General features: G+C 52.8%; 2 protein-coding genes and 1 long non-coding RNA gene across 3 annotated transcripts; 2 read left to right on the plus strand and 1 right to left on the minus strand.

Moving 5' to 3' along the window:
* Positions 1-1,150: 1,150 nt before the first annotated feature.
* On the minus strand, positions 1,151-4,417 carry LOC111819064 (uncharacterized). Its single transcript, XR_002822863.1, has 3 exons — positions 4,054-4,417; positions 3,812-3,907; positions 1,151-1,375 (listed from the first exon to the last, which is right to left on the minus strand). It is a non-coding gene; the product is annotated as an uncharacterized LOC111819064 (long non-coding RNA).
* Positions 4,418-4,839: 422 nt separating this feature from the next.
* Positions 4,840-8,874, plus strand: DNAJB1 (DnaJ heat shock protein family (Hsp40) member B1). The gene is made up of 3 exons (XM_004389722.1): positions 4,840-5,098; positions 6,640-7,220; positions 7,504-8,874. The coding sequence occupies exons 1-3, from the start codon at positions 4,888-4,890 to the stop codon at positions 7,732-7,734; spliced, it is 1,023 nt and encodes a 340-aa protein (XP_004389779.1). The 5' UTR covers positions 4,840-4,887; the 3' UTR covers positions 7,735-8,874.
* A 13,474-nt stretch (positions 8,875-22,348) lies between these two features.
* GIPC1 (GIPC PDZ domain containing family member 1) lies at positions 22,349-25,599 on the plus strand. Its single transcript, XM_004389720.2, has 6 exons — positions 22,349-22,763; positions 23,557-23,742; positions 23,847-24,027; positions 24,727-24,839; positions 25,110-25,191; positions 25,310-25,599. Exons 1-6 carry the CDS (start codon positions 22,476-22,478, stop codon positions 25,459-25,461), a joined length of 1,002 nt encoding a protein of 333 aa, XP_004389777.1. The 5' UTR covers positions 22,349-22,475; the 3' UTR covers positions 25,462-25,599.

A 25,599-nucleotide genomic window follows, 5' to 3' on the forward strand; every position in this document is an offset into this window, starting at 1 on the left:
CCAGGGAGGGTTTGGTTGCGGCAGTTTTGAGGGAACCAATAGTCATTTGGACGCCGAAGATCTGGTGTGTTTGGTAGTGTCTGTCTGTCTCATAGAGCCCTGGTGGCACACTGGTTAAGAGCTCAGCTACTAACCAAAAGGTCGGTGGTTCAAATCCACCAGCCCTTCCTTGGGAGCCCTATGGGGCAGTTCTACACTGTCCTGTGGGGTCGCTATGAGTCAGAATTGACTCAATGGCAATGGGTTTGGTTTTTGGTTTTGGTCTGTCTCACATGTTCCCTTTGTAATTCCCACATGCAGGTTAGGTAGGATCTTGATTTTCCTGAAACTCGACTTAGCTTATTTCTGGGGTGTGTAATGGAGCCGGTCCAGAGTGCTGTGAGGGAAGGTGCGAGACCGGACGAGCCAGGACTGGTTAGCAACTTTCTGCTATCAGGAGCCTGGGAGAGAGGTATCCCAACCCCTATCCTATCTTGCTTTTTACAAAAAGCCCATAGGATTTTTTTTCTTCCTTTGTTTTATTATTATTTTTTAACTAAGGTACAATTTAGATACAGTGAAATTCACCCTTTCTTAGTGCACAGTTCTGAACACATAGCCTTACGTAACCACCACCACAGTCAAGATATTATAGAACATTTATATCCTCCCTCAAAATTCCCCCAGGCCCCTTTGGAGCCACCCCAGCCCTGGCAACCACTGATATGCTTTCTGTCACTGTAGTTTTGCCTTTTGCAGAAGGTCATATAAATGGAATCACACAGCGTGTAGCCTTTTGAGTCTGGCTTCTTCCACGAGGTTCCTCTGCATTGTTTCCCGTATCAGTGGCTCTTTCCATTCTATGGCTGAGCAGTATTCCATTGTATGGACAGATCACTGTTTATTCATTCACCAGTTAAATGAATAATTTCTTTTATAAGGATCAGCACAAAGCTCGTTCCTATGAGGCAGAGCTTAAAGATGTCCACCTTTTCCAAATTGCTGTACCACTCCATCATCTCTAACATCAACTACTCGCCCTCCAACAGTACTCTTCCTTCCATCTTTGGGTTTGGTAATTTGCTGCAACATCTCACAGAACTCAAGAACTGTACTTACAGTTAAGTGGTTTATTAGGGAAGTAACAGGGTACAATTCAGGATCAGGATCAGAAACAACTTAGGATACATTTCTTCAATCAGGACAGCTTCTTCTCAGCTTCTGCTGCTGGGCCCTGCTGCTGCTGGGGGTCTTCTTAGGCGAGTATTACAACTCTTAGCTCCATGGGTCGGCAAGCCCCACCGCAGCCGTCTCTCACCCCCTTCTCTTGCTGTCTTCCATGTTCCAGCTCCTGTCTCTCTCTCTGTCTCCCTTTGAGCCTAGAGGAATGGCAAAACTGACCAATCCCCTCGTTAGAGTTTCATACAGCTTATTTGCATGGTTCTACCCCCCTCAAGGGTGCCATGCACCTTATTTACATCATTAGCAAGCTATCTAATCCTCCTGGTGGGCCACAAGCATCTCATTTGCATAGTCCCACCAGTCATTTAGTGAGAGTTACAAAGACTGTGGCTAGAGGGCCATATTAACTAATTCACCACACTGCACTGGTGAAAGCATTCCAACTTTTGGTGATTATAAATAAAGCCACAATAAACAATCGTGCACAGGTTTTTATGTGAACAAAGGTTTTTATTTCACTAGGAGTAAGATTAAGAAGCCCTGGTGACCCCGTGGTTAAGCACTTAGCTGCTAACCAACAGGTCAGCTGTTCAAACTCACTGGTGGCCCCACAGGAGAAAGATGTGGCAGTCTGCTTCTGTAAAGATTACGGCCTTGGAAACTCTATAGGTCAGTTTTACTCTGTCCTATAGGGTCACTATGAGTGGGAATCAACTCGATGGCAACAGGTTTGGTTTGGCAGAAGTGGGATTGCACACAAGTTGTTCAGTGACATTGGTTACATTCTTCACAATGCGTGAACATTCTCATTATTTCCGTTCTGGTTGTTCTGTTTCCAATAATCTAGTTTCCCTGCCCCATTACATTCTCATCTTTGTCTTAATTATTGAGTGTTTGATCTCATATGGGTGATTTTTTAAAGGAGCACAGTACTTATGGGTGACATTCATTTTTTTTTAAGCCTTTTTAATGAACGGGTGAACAATTGATGAGAGTAGTAATACAATTTTTTTTTTATTAAAGCTTTCTCATCATCTGTATCACACGTCACACAAGCAGAGCGTTCGCTCTAAGTACTCGGTGTGCTAAGCACTGTACACCACAGCATTTTACTGACCTTGGTGACCTTGGGCAAGTCATGTGGCCTCTCAGAGCCTCAGTTTCCCCACCTGTAAAATGGAGGTAACAACGTGAGGATTAAATAATACACGTTGAGAGCTTGGAACAGGCCTGGCACACAGCAGGGCCATGTCAGCACTCGCTGTTGTTAAAATGTTCATTACCTGGCCCCTCTCATGTTGTCTGCATAGTACCCCTAGGAGGAAAAATCTACTCTTCATTTTACGGAGGAGGGCCCTAAAGCTGGGAGAGGTCAAGCAACTTGTGCAAGATCACAAAGGCTATAAATAAGTAAATAATGGGTCCAGCATTTGAACTGAAGTCGACTGACTCCAAACCCACCCTCTTGTCTCTTCCTCGTTGAGAGCTCAAGATCTGCTGTGGTGTCTGTCAGGGCCACGTTTCCAGCAATATTCTGAAATGCCCAGTCAAAAACCACAGCCCTAAGGAGAGTTTTTGTTTGTTTATTTTAAGTTAAAACTTCCTGATCATGTCCCAGGCTGACTAAGGTTACCACCAAAACACAAGGACAACCCTTGCCTGATGTTTTTGGCAAATGGTTGCCCATCAGTGTGGTAAGAAACATTAGTCAAACTAGAAAGGCCCACCCAGAATCATGTTAAGAACTTTGAAAACCTAAACATTGGCAAAAGGATGGTGCTGCCATGTTTAATTCTGCATTAAATTAATATAATAAAATACTAGAGTGTAAGTGTGAGGAAGTCCAGGCAGCTCTGCTTTGTTCCCCACGATGACAGCTCTCCTGCTATTTATTTATGTAACTTTTTAAATTTTGAATTTTCTCCCCAATATTGGCTCAGGACCCCTGCTGTGGTGTGTGTCCCAGTCCAGAGTCCTTGCTGGCAACGTTATCTTGGGGTCAGTGAGTGGGCAGGGAGATCTGGAATCCACCTGCTGGGCAGCAGGACAAGGCCAGTGGTCTTCTTTCTCAGAGGTCCCAGCCTACACAAGGCAGACAGTCACCAGAGGCTTTTGCTAAACTGCTGCCCGAGAAGGGGGGCACTCAGCAGCCCATCACTAAACAAAACAGGTAGCGCTTCCCCTTTGTGCCAGGGCTGTCAACTCTCATAAACTTCAAAACCCAGTGAGGTGGATACAACTGCCATCCCCATTGTATAGATAGGGAAACTGAGGCCAAAAAGAGTTAAGTAACTAGCCCTAGGTCAGGGGGCTAGGAAGTTCTGCAACCGGGAATCAAACCCTGTCATCTGGCTCCAGAGCCAGCACTATGATGCCCTGACCTCTCAAGCAGTCATCCCCGCCCCCACCCCTCTAAGTGACCACTTGCCCCTTCTTCTCTATGCCCCTCTCAGGTGGTAACGTTTTCTGTACCTCCTTTCCCCATTAGACGTGTCCTTAATCACAGGCACCTCAGATTCTCAGAACCAAGTGGGATGTGGTCACCCACAGATGAGGAAACAGGTGTATGACAGGCCCATGCCCCCCAAATCATAAAGGTAGTGGGGAGAGGAAAAGAAGCAGGTACAAAAAAACAACCAGAAATACTTACCAAGCGTCCACAGCATGCCAGACACTGTTCCAGGCATAGGAGACCCAGCGGCGACAGGACCCAGTCCCTGTCCTGGTGGAGATCACAGGTCACAGCCTTGGGAGGTGGGGGGCAGTAATCATGAAAACCAAGGAACAAGATAATTTCAGATTTCAGTGGGAGATGCTCTTGAGAAAACGGGGTAAAGTGAAAGGCATGAGGGGCGGTCGGGACGCTTAGGCAGGAAAAGCTGCTATCCTCACCTCGCTTTATAGGGACCTGCATGGTAAGGACAGGGACAGTTCTGGGGCACCTCGTTGCATTCTCCCACAGCCTAGAGAAGAGGGCCCGTTAACCCGTTATCATCCAGTCAATTCTAACTCATAGCAACCCTACAGGACAGAGTAGAACTGCCCCATAGAGTTTCCAAGGAGCAGCTAGTGGATTCAAACTGCCGACCTTTTGGTTAGCAGCCCAACGCTTAACCACTGCGCCACCAGGCAGGTGGGTATTTTTATCCCCACGTTAAAAAAGGGGGTACCTGGACAGGGATGCAACCTGCCCAGAATCCCCTCACCCAATCAGGCCCAAACCCTGTGAGATCTCCGACGAGCAGATTTAAAGCTGCCCGAAAGGGGTGGGGTCTCCAGGGGGCGTGACAGATCCCGGTCCCGCCTCTTCCCGGAGCTGCGCGTCTCGCCCGGGGGCAGGAGGCGTCCGTAACCTATTGACCTAGGCAGGAGAAGGGGCTCCAGGAAGGCTAGGTCACAGCGCGCAAGGTAGAAGGCGGCCGCGATTGGCTCTCCCAAAGGATGGGCGGGGCCTCCCCCGGCAGGTGCGCGCGCCACGGTAAGGCGTTGCCGAGGGGGGAGAGCGGGAAGAGGCGCGGCTGCGCGCGGGCGACCGTTTGCAGCGCGGCCCCGCCCCGGACGTCGCGCGTCCCGGGTCGGGCTACGGCCATTGGCCAACGCGGCGCGGGGGGCGGGGCAGAAGGTTCTGGAGGGGGCTGGCGGGCTCTGGAAGCTTCCGCCAGACGGGTATATAGAGTCCGGGACGGGGCGGAGCCGGGGGACGGTAAGAGCGGGGCGGTAGGGGCCATGGGCAAAGACTACTACCAGACGCTGGGCCTGGCCCGCGGCGCGTCGGACGAGGAGATCAAGCGGGCCTACCGCCGCCAGGCGCTGCGCTACCACCCGGACAAGAACAAGGAGCCCGGCGCCGAGGAGAAGTTCAAGGAGATCGCCGAGGCCTACGACGTGCTCAGCGACCCGCGCAAGCGCGAGATCTTCGACCGCTACGGGGAGGAAGGTGCGTGCGTGCGTGCGCTCGTGGCCGGGGCGCGTCCCCGCCGTTTGACAAGCTGGGAAACCAAGGCACGGCGGCCCTACGCGACCGGCCCCACCGCCGCATCCTGCAGGGTCGCCCGGCACGGAGGGCGAGCGGTCCCCGCCGTCTGTCCCAGCAGGCCTCCGCCCTCGGATTGGCGGCTGCCTGATGGGAGGAGGAGCCCTGGCCGCGCCGCTCGTCCAGAAGGTTCTAGCATGTCTGGGGCTGCCCCTCCCTGGGCGCCGCCACCCACGTCCCCGGGCGGCTCGGTGTGACGGGGGTGCTGGTGGGGACGGAGACCGAGCTCGTTCATTGCGCCACGGCCCGCATGCTCACCTGAGCCCACCTGGCTCGACCGGGCTGTGGATTGTGGGGCGGCGCCTCGGAGCGCTCCGGGCACAACCTGCGGGTGGGGGGACCGGAGATGAGGGCGCCTGTTGGCATCGCTCCCACTCCCGGCCCCGGCAGGGTGGGGTGAGGTAATCCCTGTAAAGTACTTACCTAGCCGTGTAAGGCACGTAGGAAGCAGCCACCGCCGACTGCGGCCGTGCAGGAGCCAAGAGTCGCCTAGGCCTGGCCTCATAGGATAGCTTTTTCGACAAAAAAGAAAGACTTGTCCATTTGCCCGTTGATGACTCAGCCTGGCTTCTGGACTCTAGTCTCAAGAAATCTACTGACTTTATATAAGATGGTGGCAAGTCACGACAGGGCGTGGTGGCGAAGATTTTTGAAAAATCGGTTTACTTTTTACCTCCGCTTCTATTCTCCCTACCATCCTTAGCATCCAAAACTGGTTGCCGTCGATTTGGACTCATAGCGACCCTGTAGGACAGGGTAGAACTGCCCCACAGGGTTTCCAAGGCTGTACTCTTTGGTGATGCAATGGTTAAGAGCTCAGCTGCTAACCAAAGGATCAGCAGTTTGAATCCACCAGCCCCTCCTTGGAAACCTATGGGGCAGTTTTACTCTGTCCCACAGGGTCGCTACGAGTCCAGATCAACTCGACGGCGGCACCGGGTTTTTACCGATTAATCTTGTTTAGTCTTATAGGAAGCAGACTGCTGATAGGTTTGAACCTGTGACCTTTCAGTTAACAGCTGGAGCACACTTAACCACTGTGCCACCAGGGCTCTGATATTATCTTCACTGTCTCTATTAAGAGTAAATATTCACCGAAGACTTATTTTAAGTTATGTCTTTTCCATTTCATCTCTTGGTGAATTCTTGTAATGTTTTGGGGAGGATGAGTTACCAAGAAGTGGCAGGGACTAGGTGGTACCTAGAGAGGTTCGCCTGAGCTTAAGCCCAGGCTGCTGTCATGCTGTGCTAAGCACCTGTAGGGTCTGTCTGTGCTGCTGCATCAGGAGGCAAACCTTGGGGCTCTTCTTGTTCTTCCCTGACAAACTGAAAAAAAAGAAGCCCCTTTTTCCCAATGGTTCCCAGGGTTTTTCCCCTTAAGGAAAACTCCCAGAGAAAAAAATCTCCTGGCCAGCTGTCTAACAACTTTTAATTTTGCTTTTCAGGTCTAAAGGGCGGTGGTCCCAGTGGCGGGAGCAGCGGTGGTGCTAACGGTACTTCTTTCAGCTATACATTCCATGGAGACCCTCATGCTATGTTTGCCGAGTTCTTTGGTGGCCGAAATCCCTTTGATAACTTTTTTGGGCAGCGGAACGGGGAAGAAGGCATGGACATCGATGACCCGTTCTCTGGCTTCCCCATGGGCATGGGTGGCTTCACCAACATGAATTTTGGCCGTTCCCGCCCTGCCCAGGAGCCCACCCGAAAGAAGCAAGATCCCCCCGTCACCCACGACCTTCGGGTCTCGCTTGAAGAGATCTACAGCGGCTGTACCAAAAAGATGAAGATCTCCCACAAGCGGCTGAACCCCGATGGAAAGAGCGTTCGCAGTGAAGACAAAATCTTGACCATCGAAGTGAAGAAGGGGTGGAAAGAAGGGACCAAAATCACCTTCCCCAAGGAAGGAGACCAGACCTCCAACAACATTCCAGCTGACATCGTCTTTGTTTTAAAGGACAAGCCACACAATATCTTTAAGAGGGATGGCTCTGACGTCATTTACCCCGCCAGGATCAGCCTTCGGGAGGTAAGGCACTAGGCAGGATGGGAGAGGGCTGCTTTGTGAGGCAGTGTTTGCTGGACAGTTATTTGTGAGCACTTGTTGTGGGCCAGGCTCAGGGGATGTTGCATGAACAAGACTGACAAGGGTCCTGTTCTTCCACAGCTTCCGTGCTGGTGACCCGGTAGATTTGGGGTCAGGCTTTTAGCTGCAGAGGTCTGATGGGTCTTCCTTACAGCAAACAACCTCTGGGAAGGAGTTAAGCTTCTTAAGCTATCTTTCATCTAATACTGTCCCTTTGCTTTCCAAGGCTCTGTGTGGTTGCACAGTGAACGTCCCCACTCTGGACGGCAGGACTCTACCCGTTGTGTTCAAAGATGTCATCAGGCCTGGCATGCGGCGAAAACTTCCTGGAGAAGGCCTCCCCCTCCCTAAAACGCCCGAGAAACGCGGAGACCTCATTATCGAGTTTGAAGTGATCTTCCCTGAAAGGATTCCCCAGACATCAAGAACCGTACTTGAGCAGGTTCTTCCAATATAGCCACCTGCACTCCCCAAAGACTGACCAGGGACCTTTCAGAGCTCAAGGATTCCAGATTGTTCCACCCAGTTGTGGGCCCGCAAGAGGGCGGGAGGGCCCAGGAAGGGCTTTCGTACTGCTGAATGTTTTCCAGAGAATATATTACAATCTTTCAAAGTCGCGCACTAGACTTAAGTGGTTTTTCGAGCGATAGGGCTGCAGGTGGTGGGGACAGCAGGAACAGGTACTCCAGCCTGCCTCTCTGAGTCCTGCAGCCCTTCCCCTCCTCTTCAGTCCCCACCCAGGGGCAGAGGCCGACCCACAGCTGGACTTGATCCCCTCTGTAGTTCTGTGCTTCCTTCTGGCTATCCCACTGTCTTGGTTACCAGACACTGTACACTCTTCAGCATTTGTTGTATGCTCAGTTTGTGTCTTGTTTTTTGTTGTCTCCCACGTCTTGCTGTTCCCTTGCAGAATCCTGTTTTCTCTTTGGCCATCTCAAATTGAGAACTTAGACCATTTCTGCAGAACTGCCTAGCCGGCACCCACAAGCAATACCTCTCGTTCCAGCAGGACCAAGGGAGTCGGCCTCACGCCAGCAACTTGCACCACAGCCTCCTGGCAAAGGTCTGGGGGCCCTGGGACCCTGACGCTGGTGAGGCCAAGCGTGCTCACTTAGGAGTCACACTCTTCCTTCTCTGTAAGGCAATCTTTTGGCACACCTGGGCTTCACTGGAGCCCAGGGAATTTTTTGTTCCCTTCTGAACTGATGGACTCTGGACTCTTTCAAAGGGATCTGATCCTTTTGAATTTTGCACAGCCCTAGATATAATCCCTTTTGATAAAAGGGTCTTTGCTTCTGATTACAGGAGCACTGTGGAACGTCTGTAAATACGTTTTTATAATTCCATGTAAAGTTGGTGTGCACTCAAATGAAGCCAGTCCAGGACAGCCGCTGCTCTCTGTATAGAGCCATATTGCAGTCTAGAAGAAACCTTGGCGGGAGGTGGAGGGAGTTGGAACAAGTGTCTGTTCCCTGGAGGCCAGTTCTGGTGCTCAGCCCTTTAGAGTCATTGTAAGTTGCCACTGCTGACCCAAGACTAAAGCCTGTGACTTGTCATTGTGCAGTGCAAAGGCATTAAAGACTGATGCGAAACCTCAGGGGAGCGGTCCTGCGACTCTGTTTGAAGGTTCTTATGGCTCTGGGGGTAGGGCTGGGCTGGGCATCTCTCCTCCAGCCACAGCCAGGGCTGGAAGGGACGGTCACTTCATTAACACTTGGGGAGGGTCGGGAGGACAGGCTGAAGGACTCCACTGCACGGGAGAGGCCTCCCTGGGCCAGATCCAGATGTCCAAAGAGGCTGAGTGCTTTGCATTGACAATTGTATTTTTGGTAAAGATCGGGGCCAGAGTTAAAGGGAGAGGACTGAGCCACTGCTTCCCCTTCCTGTCCTCTGGGGGTCCCGACTCCATCCCACCTGGTGATGGGACTCACTCAGGTCAAGGGGAGGTGCATGTGCTGTAGTTCCCATCTCCTTTGTTGCTGGGTGTAGGGCAGGCTTTAAGAACCTGGGTTTAATTGTAAGATAACCAATTACACAGAGTTGAGACAATGTATTGCTGCTTTACTACAAAATGTTTTAAAGTAATTCATACTGTCTATTAAAGTCTACCTAGGAGGTTCTTTGCCTACCCACTGAAACAATCCAACCACTGAAAACAGTCTAGGGGCAACAGCACTAGCTGATACAAGTCTCTGTGACAATGGGAATGTACTGTCTACTATTTAATCTTAAATTCTTTAAAGTTCAATAAAATCATAAATTCTGTTCCTAAGTTGAACTAGCCATGTTTCGAGAACGTGGCAGCCACACATGATCAGTGGCAACTGACAGTGCAGATGTAGAGTTCTTTTTTTCCTTAATAAAACAGCAGTATTAACACGGGAGCATTGGTGGTTCAATGGTAGAATTCTCTCACCTTCAGGCCTGAGAGACCCAGATTCAATTCCTGGCCAATGCACTGACCCTGGAGGCTTGTGTGTGGCTGTGATGCTGAGCAGGTTTCAGTGGAGCTTCCATACTGGGAAGAAAGGCCTGGCAATCTACTTATGAAAATCAACCAGTGAAAACCCTATGGATCATTACTGTCCAAGCTACAGTTCATCATGGACTAGGCAGTGTTTTGTTCCCCTGTGCATGGTCACCATGAGTAAGGGACCAACTCACCGGCAGCTAACAACAATATTAAACCAGGAGACGCCACCCTAGGCAAAAGGTGGCCCTGGACCATTAGAGCCAAAAGGGACCTACTGAAAGACATGTTCGGGACATGCTCTCGGGCACCAGAGACACTTGTAGTTTAAAACTGGCCCTGGCCTGGCCTCCTCTGGGTCTCAGGTCCCCAGGGCTGCCGTCCCTAGTCTCCATTGTACAGCAGGGTCCCTGTGAACATCATACTGAAGCCTCAGACACAAACGTGCACAAAACCTGAGTGTACACACAGTTCTGGGAGTTTCCACAATATGCTGAGCAACCTGGAAGCGAAGCGGGGAGGTGATAACTTTGGGGAAAAGTTCATGGTAAAAAAAGCAGGACGGGGGAGGGAAAGTCTTTCCTTGAATGTGAGGGGGTTCTGCCCAGGGGCCACCACTGGGACCAGCTGTGTGCTTCCAGAGGTCTTTGGTGCCTGAAGGAGTCTGGCCTTCTGCCTACTTGACTTCCCTGTAATGTACTTATTTTCATTTTCCCAAGCTGTCTCTAAGCACTTCTTGGAGCACCTTCCATGTGGGTACGTGTGGAACTGCCTCATTCTCTTTGCCCACCCACATAATAATCCACTGTACCATCAGTATTTCATTTTTATGTGATTTGAATGTGGTACAAAGCTGGAAATGTACCCTCGGCCTGCGGGGAGAAGTCAGCCCCCTCCCGCCCCAGCTTGCAGGTCCCTTTCCTGCCTACAAATATTTGCATCATAGACTTTTTCCTTTTTAAAAAAAAAAAACACTTTTTTATGCATTCTCCAAGGAAGAGTCTGTCTTACATAAGCATCAGCATAATTTCTAAATTTTCAGTTTCATTTCTCGGATGCATAATCAGTACAAAACAAAAGGGTACACAGAGTGAAAATCCTCCCTCCCTCGCTCCCTGAGACTTGGTTCCCTAGCACTGCTATAACGCAAATACAGTGAGTGGCTTTAAAGAAATGGATTTTCTCACAGTTCTGGAGACCAAAGGTCCAAATCAGCGTCTCAGCTGTGTTGATTCCTTCCTTGTCAGTAGCCTCAGGCAGTTCTCACATAGCATCTGTCTTCCCCTGTGTGTGTGTCCTCATGTCTGTCCTGGTCTTTTTATAATTCATGTGTGATGAGGTTTTTGATCCACCCTACACCGGTTTGACCACCCTGACATAACAAAAGCTATTTCCCCACATGATCACCGGTGCCAAAAAAAACCGGTACCATCGAATCGATTCCAACTTGTAGCTACTCTATAGCACAGAGTAGAACTGCCCCATAGGGCTTCCAAGAAGGAGTGGCTGGTGGATTTGAACTGCCAGCCTTATGGTTAGCAGCCGAGCTCTTAACCACTGCATCACCAGGGCTCCGATCACAGGTACAGGGGCCAGGAATTCAACACATATTTTGTTATTGCTAGGTGCTGTTAAGTTGGTTCCGACTCATAGCTACCCTATGCACAACAAAACGAAACACTGCCCGGTCCTGTACCATCTTCCCAATCCTTGCTATGCTTGAGCCCACCACTGCAGCCACTCTCATTGAGGATTTTCCTTTCACTGACCCTCTACCTTAAGAAGCATGATGTCCTTCTCCAGGAGCTGGTCGCTCCTGATAACACGCCCAAAGTAAGTGAGACAAAGTATCACCATCCTTGCTTCTAAGGAGCATTCTGGCTGTACTTCTTCCAAAACAGACTTGTTCATTCTTCTGGCAGTCCACGGTATATTCAGTATTCTTCACCAACACCATAATTCAAAGGCATCAATTCTTCTTTGGTCTTTCTTATTCATTGTACAGCTTTTGCATGCATACGAGGCGATTGAAAATACCATGGCTTGGGTCAGGCGGTCCCTAGCCCTCAAAGTGATATCTTTTGTGGGGGACACAATTCAATCCATAATACACTCCCAACAAATGCTCCCAGTTTCTCACGTGCCTTTCCTGGGATGCTGCACAAATACATACGTTTTTGCCTTTTCTCACACAAACGGTACATACTATGTACTCCTGCACCGTTTTCTTTTTTCACATACTATATTGTGGAAATAAAGAGTTTCCTCATTCCTGTTAAGGCCACAACTTTATTCCACCAGCCCTGCCTGGATAGCTGTGGAAATCCAGTTCAGTGGTGGCCCCTGGCTCTTCTCTGGCTGTTGTTCCTGTTTCTAGGTTTGAGTCCGAGCTCTACCACTTCCTAGCTGTGTGGCCTTGGGCAAGTGAATGGATGAATGACGAAGTGACCAAGTGACTCAAACAAGATGGCCTGCAACATTTGTCCTAGGACCACTATGTCAGGGAGTGAGCAGAAAAAGGACAGCCCAGCCCTGGGGTCTGCTGGTGGTCTCCCCACACAGAGGCCTCCCATGCCCTGGTCCCTCCAGCTCCCCGCAGGGAGAAGTCAGTGTGTTCTCTGGCTCCAGGAGAGCCCCTCTTTCCTGGGGGACCTGGTCCCACTCCATAATTCATGTATTTAGGGGGCCAGATCACTCCAAAGCCAAAGACAGAGAGGCTGAACACAGCAGTCCAGGGGCACTTCATGAGTCTCACAGCCTCCTGGGAAACACAGACCTGGGTGTCGGAATGTCCTATGGCTGCCGTAACAAAGCACCACACACTGGGTGGCTTTAGGCAACAGAAATATGTCTACTCACAGTTTTGGAGACCAGAAGTCTGAAATCAAGGTGTCAGCAAGGCCATGCTCCCTCCAAAGGCTCTAGGGGCGGGGACTTCCTTGCCTCTTCTAGCTCCTGGTGGCTCCAGGCATTCCTTGGCTTGTGGCAGCATCACCCCAATCTCTGCCTCCATCTTCACATGGCCTTCTCCTCTGTGTCTGTGTCTTCTCTTCTATCTCTTATAAGGACAGTCATTGGATTTAGGGCCCACCCCTAAATCCAGGTAACCCAGGATGATCTCATCTTGAGATCTTTAATTACGTCTGCAAAAACCCTTATTCCAAATAAGGCCACATTCTGAGTTCCTGGGTGGACAGTACCTTTTGAGGGGCCATCATTCAACCCACTACACTGGGCAAGGCACTTCCTGTGAGCGGAGAGCTTGGCAGCAGGTGGCCTGGCAGGAGGGGGAAGCACATGGCCAGGGGACAGGACTGCTCAGGGCTCCAACATGCCATGTAAGCTGAGACCCCATGAATGAGGAAGAAGAGGGTAAGGAGGAGCAAGGCCAACCTGGGAGTGTCGGCCAGAGGCCTCATGTGATCCAAACAGGAAAGCAGGGTGGGGCACGTCCAGAGATGAGACAAGCCAGGGCGTCAGGGCTCTGCTGAGGCAGGCCCCAGCCCGGGGTGGAGGAGAACCTGGTTCAAAAGGTTTGAGTCAGGACAGACATGGCCTGGAAGTAGAGACCAGACCTCGGTGGTTTTGTTTGGTCTGGGGTCCCATTTTCCTCGGGGAGATTATGCTGAACATTAGTGTGGCCAGGTCTGATTACAGAAGAAACACAGCTCTCAGGGAAGGGTTCTTTGAGGGTAGATGGCCTCATGGGGAGGGCCCTCAGCAGAGGCGGAAGGAGCCCTGAGTCAGGTGCTCACAGGAGCCCTCCGGCTGCTGTGGGGGGAACAGACTTTAGGGGTAAGTGCTGGCGGGGGGGCAGGGGGCAGGACTAGGTGACTGTGCTGGTCCACACACTAGTCCAGGCAGGAGATGACACTGGTGTCCCAGACCAGGGTGGGGACTGTGGAGGGGGTGAGAAATAATTTGAGACACATTTTGAAAATATTTGCTAGTGGATCAGAAGTGGGGTGTCAAAGAAAGCAGAGTTTAGGCCAACTGCAAGGTTTGGCCCCTGAGCAACTGCAGCTGCTGTCCCCAGTCCCCCTGAGCTGAGGAAGACATTCCTGGCCTTCCTTGGCTTCTAGATGCATCACTTCCATCTCGGCCTCAGTCTTCACATGGCCATCTTCCCTCTGTGTGTCTCTTCTCTTTTATTAAGGACACCATTCATAAAGGATTAGGACCCTCCCTACTCCAGTATGACCTAATGTTAGCTTAACTAATAACATCTTCAAATGCCCTATTTCCAAACAAGGTCCATTCACAAGTACCAGGGGGTTAAGACTTCACCACATCTTTTGGGGGGACACAATTCAATCCTTGAGTTGGCATTTCAGAATGGGTATTTTTTTTTCCAAAGGGGCAAAGATGGGACTCTAATCTGAGCTCCTCACCAGCTGGGCCTCCAGACTCAGTTTTCAGGTATGCCTCTGAGCGACAAAATCGGGTCAGAGATGCCCAGCGTTGCTCTGTGCCCTGGAGGAGTCCTGGCCTGTTCTCTGAGGCACTTCCCTGTCAGTAAACAGGAGCAGGTGGATTCAGCCTCAGGTCTCTCAGCAAGGCCATGCTGTGCCTGCTGCCCTACACCCTCCCCTCTCCAGGTGTGCTGGGGGCAGCTCAGATGCCAGGCTCACACGCAGCCACAGAAGGCACTGGCCGGGCCCACGCAGCCAATCGCTCAGCACGAGTGGCAGAGGTCAGCAGAACAGGAAGGGAGGGACAATGGCCGTGCCTGTTGCCTGGCCTACCACAGCAGTCTCAGTGCTTGCCAGCTGGGTGGGGCCAGCCGGGCTGCCCTCAGCAGCTGAGCCTTTTACTTTGCCCCTCTGCAGGCCTGGGTGGGGCTGGAACGCAGAGTAGCTCACCCTGGAGGGGGCAAAGGCTCAGTCATTCAAGGAGGCCTGACCACGGTGGTAGCAGCTAGAGGCGGCCAGGAACTACAATTCCCAGAACGCACAGCAAACTCCTGGTCCAGCCCCGGTTGCCTGAGTGGCTGGCTTTGAACTAGAACAAGGAAACCTCACCTGGCCTGGGAATAGAGCGTCCAGCCTGCGAGGTGCTTTCGTGTCTTTGTTTCTTGGATCTGCTTCTGTCGGAGAAATTGCAGTTACGAACCAAACCTGGAGATAGTAAACTCTCGCCTGGTCCGTTCATCCACACAGGCCTGCCCTGTACCAGGCTCTGCCCTCCTGGAACTCACAGTCAGATAGAGAAGACACATCCACGAACTGTCCGCTCCCTGAGGGCAGAGGCTTGGGCTAGCTGTGAGCTAGCATATAGTAGATGCTCAATACATAGTTGCGGAGTGAACTAACAAGCACATAAGACACTTCACCCTTGTCTACCCATCCACTGCTCTTTTCGCACTGTTTTCCTAGCTCCTGGTGGTGCAGTCGCAAAGCTCTCGACTGCTAACCAAAAGGTCAGTAGTTGGAAACTGCCAGGGGCTCGGCGGGAGAAAAGACCTAGCGATCTGCTCCTGTAAAGATTACAACCTTGGAAACCCCCTATGGGGCAGTTCTACTCTGTCCTATAGGGTTGCTATGAGTCGGAATTGACTCGACGGCAACGGGGTTTTTTTGTTTTCTGTTTTTTTTTTTTTTATTAGATGCTTAAGGAGACCTGGTGGTATAGTGGTTAAGCACTTGGTCAGCAGTTCGAACCCACCAGACATGGGAGAAAGATGCGGCAGTAAGCTTTTGTGAAGATTACAGACTTGGAAACCCTATAGGACAGTTCTAAGTTCTACTCAGTCCTATAGGGTCACTATCAGTCGGAATCGACTGGACAGCAAGGGGTTGTACTAGATGCTCTCCTTAGGTGTGCTGTTATCTCCCCGTCTGACCTCCAGGCCTTTGCAGGGGCTGTTCCCTCCACCAGGAGCACATTCGGTGATGCGTCTGCAGAGGTAAAAGAAAGTCTGGCACGGGAGCAGTAGAGTGAATGAATGAATGAATAATTGCCCTTGTCCATTGTGCACCCCCAGGAAGCAGGGACACTCGCGACCCTTCCTATTCATCTCGGTCTCTGCACGCGGGCCTGAAATGAATGCATCTTTTTATCCGCTCCGAGGATGGCTAGGCTGGGGCAGGGGCAGGCCGGGAGGGGGAGCGGACTGGGGGCTGCTCTCGGCCCCCTCTCAGGCCTCCTAAAGAGTTCGCTTTTCAGGACGTTGGAAATTCGCATCCTCTCCGCGAGACTCACCCTTGGCCACCTGATTCTCACGGCCAGCGACCCCCCACCCCTTTCCGCCCCTTACCACTCAGGACACCCCAAACAGACACACAGCAAACAGCAAGTGGTCCAGGACCCAGGCTTCCCATTGGCCGCTCGTCTTTTTCCGCCCCAGCAATTGGCCGGGGACCAGCAGCGGCTCCCCCCTTCGTATCCCCACGGTGGTACAGCCCACCGCGGCCCAGGCGGACGGGACGGTCCACTGCTCCGCTGCGCGGGGGGGTCAGGAAGAACGGGGCGAGGCGGAGGGATCCCTCTGGAATGTTTCCGTCGGACCCACCCGACGCGCGGCGGTGCGGATTGGCCCCAAGCGCCGGGCTGCAGCCGTTGATTGGCCGGACGCACAGCGTGGGTCCCGCCCCCTAGCCGCGACTGCAGGAGAGGCCCGGGCCGGAGTTTGCGGAGGGCTGAGAGGGGCGCGCGCAAGGCGGCGGCGGCGCAGGTGAGTGTCCCCTGGGGCGGGGCGGCTGTTCGGGGACCCTGGTGGGCACACGCAGGTCACACGGAGTCGTGGACACAAGGTAATCCGGCCGACCGTGCGGTGAGGCGCGCGGGGTGGGGTCGGCCCCGTGGAGCTGGCTGGCGATCGAGGCCGGGTGCGGAGATGTCCGAGGCTTCTTCCCAGCGGGCACCTCTCTGCCCGCAGTGGGTAGAGGGCAAAGGCCTCTCTGCCTCCCGGCTGGGGTCTCCAACCGCACCTCTAGTCCCCCTGGGCAGCCCTCGTCCCGGTGGGGATGGGAGCGGGGTCGGTATTTCTGCCCTCTGCCCTGGCACCTCCCTGGAGCTGGCCACGTCTCAACCCTCCAGGGGCTTGGGCGGGGGTGGTGGTGGGGAGCCAGGGAGAACCGAGGTCCCGATACTAATCATGAAGAAATCACACTAGCTAGCATTTATTGCTTCCGCGTCAGGCATTTACCATGGTATCCTAAGAGTCCAAACACCTCGTGGGAAGTGCTGTTCCTTCTTTTGGAGGTGAGGCAGCAGCGCCAGAGAGGTGGAGGGACTCGTCCAAGATCACCACAGCTGGTCTTTGGCAGAGCTGGGACTCGAACTCATGCCTCTCAGAATCCAGAACTGGAGTTTCAACCACGAGACCAGATGCCCTGTGGCTCATAACTTAGGCATTCAGTGCCCAGCTCCTCATTCAGCCAACCTCCCCCCCCCCCCCCCGCTCCCATACACCTCACTTAGGCTGCACCTGCTGGGCTTTTCATCCCCCACCCAGAGGTCGCCAGACACCAGCCACTCAAGCAGGAAGCTGCCCCCATGTCACTTCTCCCCTGAGCTGGAAAGGCAAGATCCGAATACCTGGGTCTTGAGAAGAGGTGACATCAGGGGGATGGGGGGCAGATGGGCAGGGGGCCAGGACGCTGGGGTCTTGTGCCCACTGGGCTCCCTGGGCAGCTTGGGCTGAGACTAGGGCAGTAGGCATTCTGCCAAGAAATACCCAGGAGCCGGTTTTTCAAGACTGAATCAGAGGCCTCCCACCCTCCTTCTTGCCAAAGCAGTAACACTGCTGGAAGGGGGAGCCTGGGCGTGGTGTCCCCTCCAGCCTTTGTGAGCTCCCAGGACCCCCCTTCCCCACTTGCTGCTTCCCCCGCTGTGCTTCTGTGTGGTCTGGGGTTGCTACTATTCAGGCCTTCCCAGGGACGAGAGGGTGGGGATGCTGGAATTCCAGCCACCGCACTCTCATGGCTAAAGCGCCTCTTCTCTTCTCTGTATTCAGGTTTGAGGGAAGACTCTGGGAAGGCAGGGAAGTGGCAGCAGTTAGCAACTCACAGTAGTCATGATGGGGCACTCTTCTGAGGATAGGGGGGCTCAGAGAGCAGTTGGAATAAGGACACGAGACATTCATTCATTCATTTCACAAATATTTATTGAGCATCTACTGTGTGCCAGGTCCTGTTCTTGGCAGAGGATACAACTCTGTGAGTGGACAAGACAGGCAAAAATCCCTGCTCTTGGGGAGCTGGCATTCTACTAGGGGAAATGGCAACAAACAAGTTAACAAGTATATAAAGAAGATACCTTCAGATTTTGATCAGTGCTGTGAATAAAATATAAGGGGGTGACATGATAGAGAGTAACTGGGGGTGGGGGGGACTCTCAGAGGAGGTGACTCTGGAGCAGAGGCCTGAATGACACAAAGGAGCCAGCCCTGCAAAGATCAGGCCAAGGGCACAGCCAGGACCTTTGTGAGCCTGGAACAGTGTGGTTGGGGAGGAGACGGGGCTGGAGCATCAATTCTGCAGGGATCTGCGGATGACAGTAAGGAGTTTGGAGTTTCTCCTCTGGGAGGTGCGGAACCGTTGTAAGGTTTGAGGCGGGGGAGTGACATGATCTGGTTTATGTTTTAAAATAGAGACATAAAGTTAAATAACAGCCCAAGGCTAGAAGATAAAGAGTTTTGCCAGGGCAGCATGTAATTAAGTTCATGTGCCTTAGCCAGCAGGACCACAGAAGCTGGACCACAGAGGCAGTTCCATCAGGCTAGGGTAAACAGGGGAGGCTGCCTGGAGGTGGTGGCCTGGAGTTGGCCTTGGCAGACAGAGGACTGGGATGTTCCTGTGCAGGATGGGTGAGGGGGCACAATAATAATAAAAACTCCCTCAAATGGAGTGTCGGAGTCCCTGGGTGGTACAAACAGTTAATGCACTCAACTGCTGACCAAAAGATTGGAGGTTTGAGTCCACCCAGAAACACGTCAAAAGAAAGGCCTAGCAATTTACTTCTGAAAAATCAGCCACTGAAAACCCTATGGAGCACAGTTCTACTCTGACACATGTGGGGTCACCATGAGTTGGAATCAATTGGATGGCAACTGGTTTTAAAATGGAGTATCAGGCAAAGTGCTAAGTGGGCTTCATGTATAATCTGGTTGGATTCCCATAAGCACCCTGAGAGATAGGTATTCTGCCCATTTTTCAGATGAGGAAACAGACCCTGTGAAGTGAAGTGACTTGCCCACGGCCACGCAGCTGTTAAGTGGCAGAGTGAAATTCAAACCCAGGCCACGTTGCCTTTCTGGCCTGTAAGGCAAATTCAGTAAACACCCACCTTCCTCACCACCATGATTCCCACCTCACAAATGAGGACACAGAAGCCAGCCTGGACCAGGGCAGTGGGGTGGGAGCAGAGAAAGTAAAGAAGTTGGGAAGTGGTGATTGGGATATGGGAGTTCAGGGAAAAGGAGGAAGTTGGAATCTTGGCCACTGACTGGAAGATGATTTAGATGAAAGTAGTAATAATCATCACCGATATTTATGAAGCCTTTACTGTGTGCCAGGAGTTGTCACAGGCACACATGATTTCCTCAGAGGTTACGACACTTGCTGAAGGTCACACAGCTAGTAAGAGGTGAAGTCGGATTCCAGACCCATGGTCGTAGCATCCTGCCTTCCAGTGGATAGAGTGTGGGGGAGAGGGGATGATATGTTTTATTTTGTCTTTTTTTTTTTTTTTTTTTAAGCATCATTGAGTGTGATTAAATAGCCTGAAGGAGCAGTGGGTGGTTTTTTTTTTTCGTTTTCATTTATTATTTATTTTTGTTAAATATTCATTGAGGGCCTTCTCAGCCTAGGCCCGGTGATGCGTGCTATGGATAGAGAGATGAAGGAACTGATAAAAGACTAGTATCCATAATAGTATCCAGAATATACAAAGAGTTCCCACAAATTAATAAGAAGAAAACAGACTATGCCATTTAAAAATAAATGGGCAAACAACTAAAACAGGCAATTCACAAAAGGACAAATCCAAACAGCTAATGTATAAAAATGTGTTTGGCACCATTAATTATCAGGGAAGTGAAAAACAAAACACAGTGAAAGGTGAAGGAAACCCTTTCTCTGCCTTTGAGGGTTAGTTACTGGGTAGATGAAGCATCTACTATGTGCCCATTGCTATGCTGGGAATTAGGGGTGGGGGAAAAATCTCAGAAGTGGGCTTGTGCTTTTCCAGGGAAAACAAGACCCTCTTGAGGGTAGGGACCACACCTATGCCTGTTTGTCCCCTTAGAGTCTGGCACAGGGACTAGTGAGTATTAGGATCATTCATTCATTCAAAAGATATTTATTGCACACCTACTATGAGTCCAGGCAGTATTCTATGCAATAAGGATATAGAGGTGACTGACAAGCAATAAGGCAGTCTTGTGGATATCAGAGGGAACAGAGTGCAAAAGCCCTTAGGCCATCTTGGATTCAGTTGAGCCCGGTTGGCTGTACCAATCTTCATGCAGGAACAGCCAGGAGGCCCTTTTGGCCGGAGCAGAGTGAGCGAGGAGAGTGAAAGGAGATAAAGGCAGGGAGGTGACGGGGCAGAGCATGCAAGGCCTTGTGGACCACTGGAAGGATGTTAGCTTTTGCTCTAAGTGAGGTGGGAACCATGGAGGGTTCTGGGCATGCTCTGATGGATGTTTTACAGGATCACTCTGGCTGCTGCGTTGACAAGAGACCGTGGGGGGCAAGGTGGAAGCCGAGGGACCAGGAGGAGGTGACTGTACTAGTCTAGGTGAGCGATGGTGGGTGGTATTGCAGGAAGTGTTGGAGGACAGATGAACAAATTAACAGATGGACGGATGAACGGGTGAATGCATGACTGAATCCAGGACAGCCCATGGAAGAGGTGTTCTGAAGGGAGGGTGCAGGAAGTCTCCTTTGCAGAGAAGGGTGTAATTTCATAGAATTTGATTCTTGCCATGGCCCAGCAAGGTGGGTGCACTGTCCCATTTGCAGACAGGCAACTAAGGCCCAGGGAGATCAGGTCGCTCAGGGGACAGCTTTGTGGTTGTGAACTGGGACTTGGGGATTGGACAGACCTGGTGGTGTGACCGGGCTCTGTGTCTTGGACACATAACTTCAAAATGAAATACGCACTCTTTACCCTGCTCTACAAGGCCTTGCATGACCTGACGCCGACACCTCTCTTACTGCCTCCCTCTTCCCCTCTTCTCCCTCCGCTCCAGCTGCGCTGGTCTCCTCACCGATCTGTGAGCCAGGGGGCGCCTGTGAGCACCTGAATCAGAGATTTCCCTCCTCTGCTCACAGCCCTCCAGGGCTCCCGCCTCACTCAGAGCAAAAGCCAAAGTCCTCTGGCAGCCCGTCAGGCCCCATCACCTCCCTGTCCTTGCCTCTTCTCTTTTGCTCTCTCACTCTGCTCAAACTACACAGGCCTCCTCGCTGTTTCTCAAACATGCTAAGCATGTACCCACCCCAGGGCCTTTGCATGGCTTTTCCCTCTGCCTGAAACACTCTTGTCTCAGGTCCTTGCATGGAGGCTTCTTCCTTTCATTTAGGCCTCAGCTCCAACTTCACCTGCTCAGATCTTCAAGGAGGCCCTCCCTGACCATGTCTTAACAAACAAACTGTTAGAAATTATACTAGATATTTACACATTTGCTTGTTCAGTGTGTGTCTCCTCATCTGTACTTTACACTTCCGTAGAGCGTGGACAGAGCCCAACTAGCCTGTATAGCACCTATGAGTGAGTTAGGAAGAAGCAACCTTTCTTCCGGCAGACATCCCCAACCAGGGAACGTGGCCTGGCAGGCGGAAGTTGTCCTGACCGCCACCTAGGTCTGCTACTTTTGCACCATGAACAACCTCTGTAACTCACATGGTGGCCCTAGGCAGGGGCCTTGCTTGTCTTATTGAAGGCAGCATCCCCAGCATCTAAAACGGTGCTTGGAATATAGTAAGCTCCTGATAAAATGTTTGTTTAAAGGGGAGGGGGAGGGCGGAAGAAAAAGAGAGAGAAAGAAAAAAAAAAGGAAAGTGTGTCAGTCGGGACAGGTTTTGCTGCAGTAACAAACAACCCAAAATCTTAGTGGCTGAACTCAACAGAAGTTAATTTCTTGTTCCTGCTACATGTTCATTGCAGCTCGGCAGGAGGCTCCATCCATTGGAGTCACTCAGGGACTCAGCCCGGTGGAGCAGCCACCATATCAATTGTGGCTGGTCACCCTGCAGAGAGAAATAGAGCTCTGGAGGTCCTCACAGCAGCACTGAAATGCTTTAGCTCACGAGTGTCACCGTGTCCCTTCTTCTCACTCACTTGCCAGAACTAGTCACATGCCCACCCCAGTCACAAGGGGGTCAGCAAGTGCCATCCGCCCATGTGCTTAGAAAGGGGAGGGGCAGAAATATTAAGTGCACACAGCATGTGTGATGGCAGCAAACAGAAACACAGAAATTTAACCTCTCTGAGCTTCTGTTTCCTCATCTGTTAAATGGGCATAACCATAGCATAATTCTGCATGACTGTGGTGTGTAAGGGTTAAATAAGGTAAAGGAGCAGTTAGCATGGCGTTGTAATAAATACTAGTTGTTCTTATTATGTCTGTACGAAGATTTGAATGGAGGACGGTCTCTAAACACTTCATTGGGCCTGTCGGGTACTGGGAGTGGAGGGAGGGGCTGTCTGAGGCCACCACCAGGCCCTGAGCCCACTTTTCTGCCCTACAGATCCCCTGGGCACGCCCCCTCTTCTCGCTGCTCATGCCGCTGGGACTGGGGCGTCGGAAAAAGGCGCCACCTCTGGTGGAAAATGAGGAGGCCGAGCCAGGCCGTGGTGGGCTGGGCGTGGGGGAGCCAGGGCCCCTGGGCGGGGCTGGGGCAGGGGGGCCTCAGATGGGCCTACCCCCCCCTCCCCCGGCCCTGCGGCCCCGCCTTGTGTTCCACACTCAGCTGGCCCATGGCAGTCCCACTGGCCGCATCGAGGGCTTCACCAACGTCAAGGAGCTGTACGGCAAGATCGCTGAGGCCTTCCGACTGCCAGCTGCTGAGGTACCCACTGGGGTGCTGGGCACCAGGGCCCTGGGACCCCGGGCAAGACCACAGGGCCCCTGATGGTGGGCTAGAGGCCTGGGCCTGCATCCTGTTCATGAGCCAGGGCTTAAAGGCTGAGTTCTGAACTTCAGATACTGAAGTTATAGATGCTTAGGCCTGAACCCCAGTGGATTATGGGGAACTGGAGGTCAGGGCTAGATGCTGAGTTCTCATCAGGCCCTGGGAGGCCTGGATCCCAATGGATTATGGGGAACTGGAGGTCAGGGCTAGATGCTGAGTTCTCATCAGGCCCTGGGAGGCCTGGATCCCAATGGATTATGGGGAACTGGAGGTCAGGGCTGGATGCTGAGTTCCCATCAGGCCCTGGGAGGCCTGGATCCCAATGGATTATGGGGGAACTCAAGGTCAGGGCTGGATGCTGAGTTCCCATCATTCATTAGGAGGCCTGAACCCCAGTGGATTGTGAGGGCTGAAGGGAGGGAGACAAGGAGAAAAGTGGGATTGAGCAGAAGTAGACATAGGAGTCTCAGGAGGTGGGGTGGGAATCCGTTCCTCTGCCTTCATTCCCTAAGCATTTACTGAGCTCCCACTGTGGGTCAGGCTCTGTTCTATGCCCTAGAAAAAGTAGAGGACAAAAATCCCGGTCCCAGCAGAACTGACATCCTAGTGGGGCGCTGCCCTGGCTCAGGATGGTCAGTCACTGGGACAGAGACCCCCAGGCCTTCCCCTACTCCCCTCCCTACCCCCTCAGGAAAGGGAGGTGAGGGTTGAGTGTGTGCCGCCCTTGCAGGTGATGTTCTGTACCCTCAACACCCACAAAGTGGACATGGACAAGCTCCTGGGGGGGCAGATTGGGCTGGAGGACTTCATCTTTGCGCACGTCAAGGGGCAGCGCAAGGAGGTGGAGGTGTTCAAGTCGGCGGAGGCGCTGGGGCTCACCATCACGGACAACGGGGCCGGCTACGCCTTCATCAAGGTGCCTGGGACGGGTGCCCCCACCCCAACCCAGTCCTAAGGTGAGGACGGGCCTTGAGACCCTGGGTGGAGCCCGGGGGGCTGACCGCTCTCCTCCCCCCCCAGCGCATCAAGGAGGGCAGCGTGATCGACCACATCCAGCTCATCAGCGTCGGTGACATGATCGAGGCCATCAACGGGCAGAGCCTGCTGGGCTGCCGGCACTACGAAGTGGCCCGGCTGCTCAAGGAGCTGCCCCAAGGCCGCACCTTCACGCTGAAGCTCACCGAGCCCCGCAAGGCCTTCGGTGAGGAGATCGCTTGCTCACACGGGTCCAGGCTGCAGTGCTGGGAGCTGCCAGTAGGTGGCACCCAAAGCCAGTGGGCCGCAGAGGAAGTGGGAGCAACCGCACCCTGAGACTGGTGGTGGCTTTCTGCCTAGCCTGGGGGGAGGGTGGGGGCGAGGAGGAAGCTGCCCCCACACCCAGCTTCCAGGAGCCATTAGCCCAGCCAAGCACCCCCAGCCCTGGCCAGCCCCCCAGCCCAGAGGAGCCAGGCTTGACTGCATCATGCCAACTCCCCCACTTCAGTGACTGGCTTCACTAACTCTCAGGAATGGCCCCGAGGCCCCTGGGGTGGGGGTGGGGGACGCTAAAGCCTTTCCCCAGCAGGTAGGGCTGGTTGTGGCCCAGCAGCTGTAGACCCCTTGGCCATGGAGGGAGCAGCTGGGGACACAGGCCCCAGCCCTTTCCTGTCTCTGGCCCTGGGAGCAGAAGGGGCTCCTTCCAGTCTCCCCTCCAGCTCTTTGTCTCCAGCCTCTGGCTACCCATTCCATGCCCATGCCAAGCATGAGTCAGGAGTCCTGCCTTCCTGGGGTCACCTCAGCCCCCACCCCTGGGAGCCTATGGGAGCTTACAAAAGCTTGGAGAAGGGGGAGGATGGGTTCCTGCCTGTAGCATGCTGGCAGGGGGCTTCCCCAGCCCTCACCCCCTCCCTGCCTCCCACAGACATGATCGGCCAGCGTTCAGGGAGTGGCCGCCCTGGCTCCGGTCCCCAGCTAGGCACCGGCCGAGGGACCCTGCGGCTCCGATCCCGGGGTCCTGCTACAGTGGAGGATCTTGTGAGTATTCTGGCCACACACCCCTACCTCCTTGCCCCTGTGCACATTCAAATCTCACTTCTGCCACCTTCCTGCTCTGAGACCTTGAGCAAGTGAGTCTCTGTTTCCATATCTGTAAAATGGGGATGATAGTAACAATGCCTTCCTCTCATGGTTGTTGTGAGGATTAAATACGGGTTAGTATAATTAAAGTAGTTAAAAGAGGGCCTGATATTTGGTGAGTACGGTTACTATTATGTTCATGTTATTTTTATGTCACTGTTCCCCCAGCCTTCGGCCTTTGAGGAGAAGGCGATTGAGAAGGTAGATGACCTGCTGGAGAGTTACATGGGCATCAGGGACACAGAGCTGGGTGAGTGGTATGCCTGGGGCTGGGGGGGGAGTCTGGGGGAAGCAGCTTCTAGGTCTATGGGGCTGGATCTCTGCCCCTTATGCCATCTGTGTCTCCATTCTGCCCCTCCCCACTGCAGCGGCCACCATGGTGGAGTTGGGGAAGGACAAAAAGAACCCAGACGAGCTGGCAGAGGCCCTGGATGAGCAGCTTGGTGACTTTGCCTTCCCCGACGAGTTCGTCTTTGATGTTTGGGGTGCCATCGGGGATGCCAAGGTCGGCCGCTATTAGGCCACCCGCTGGACCTTGCAATGACCTGGGCTTGGCCTGGTGGGGACCTCTAGAGGGGCCACCATGCCCTGGACCCCAGCCCGAGGGCGGTGTGGAGCAGAGGTGGGGCTGGGCCCCTGCCACACTCCAATCGGTACC

Source organism: Trichechus manatus, unplaced genomic scaffold (assembly GCF_000243295.1).
Source record: "Trichechus manatus latirostris isolate Lorelei unplaced genomic scaffold, TriManLat1.0 scaffold00258, whole genome shotgun sequence".
Taxonomy (NCBI): domain Eukaryota; kingdom Metazoa; phylum Chordata; class Mammalia; order Sirenia; family Trichechidae; genus Trichechus; species Trichechus manatus.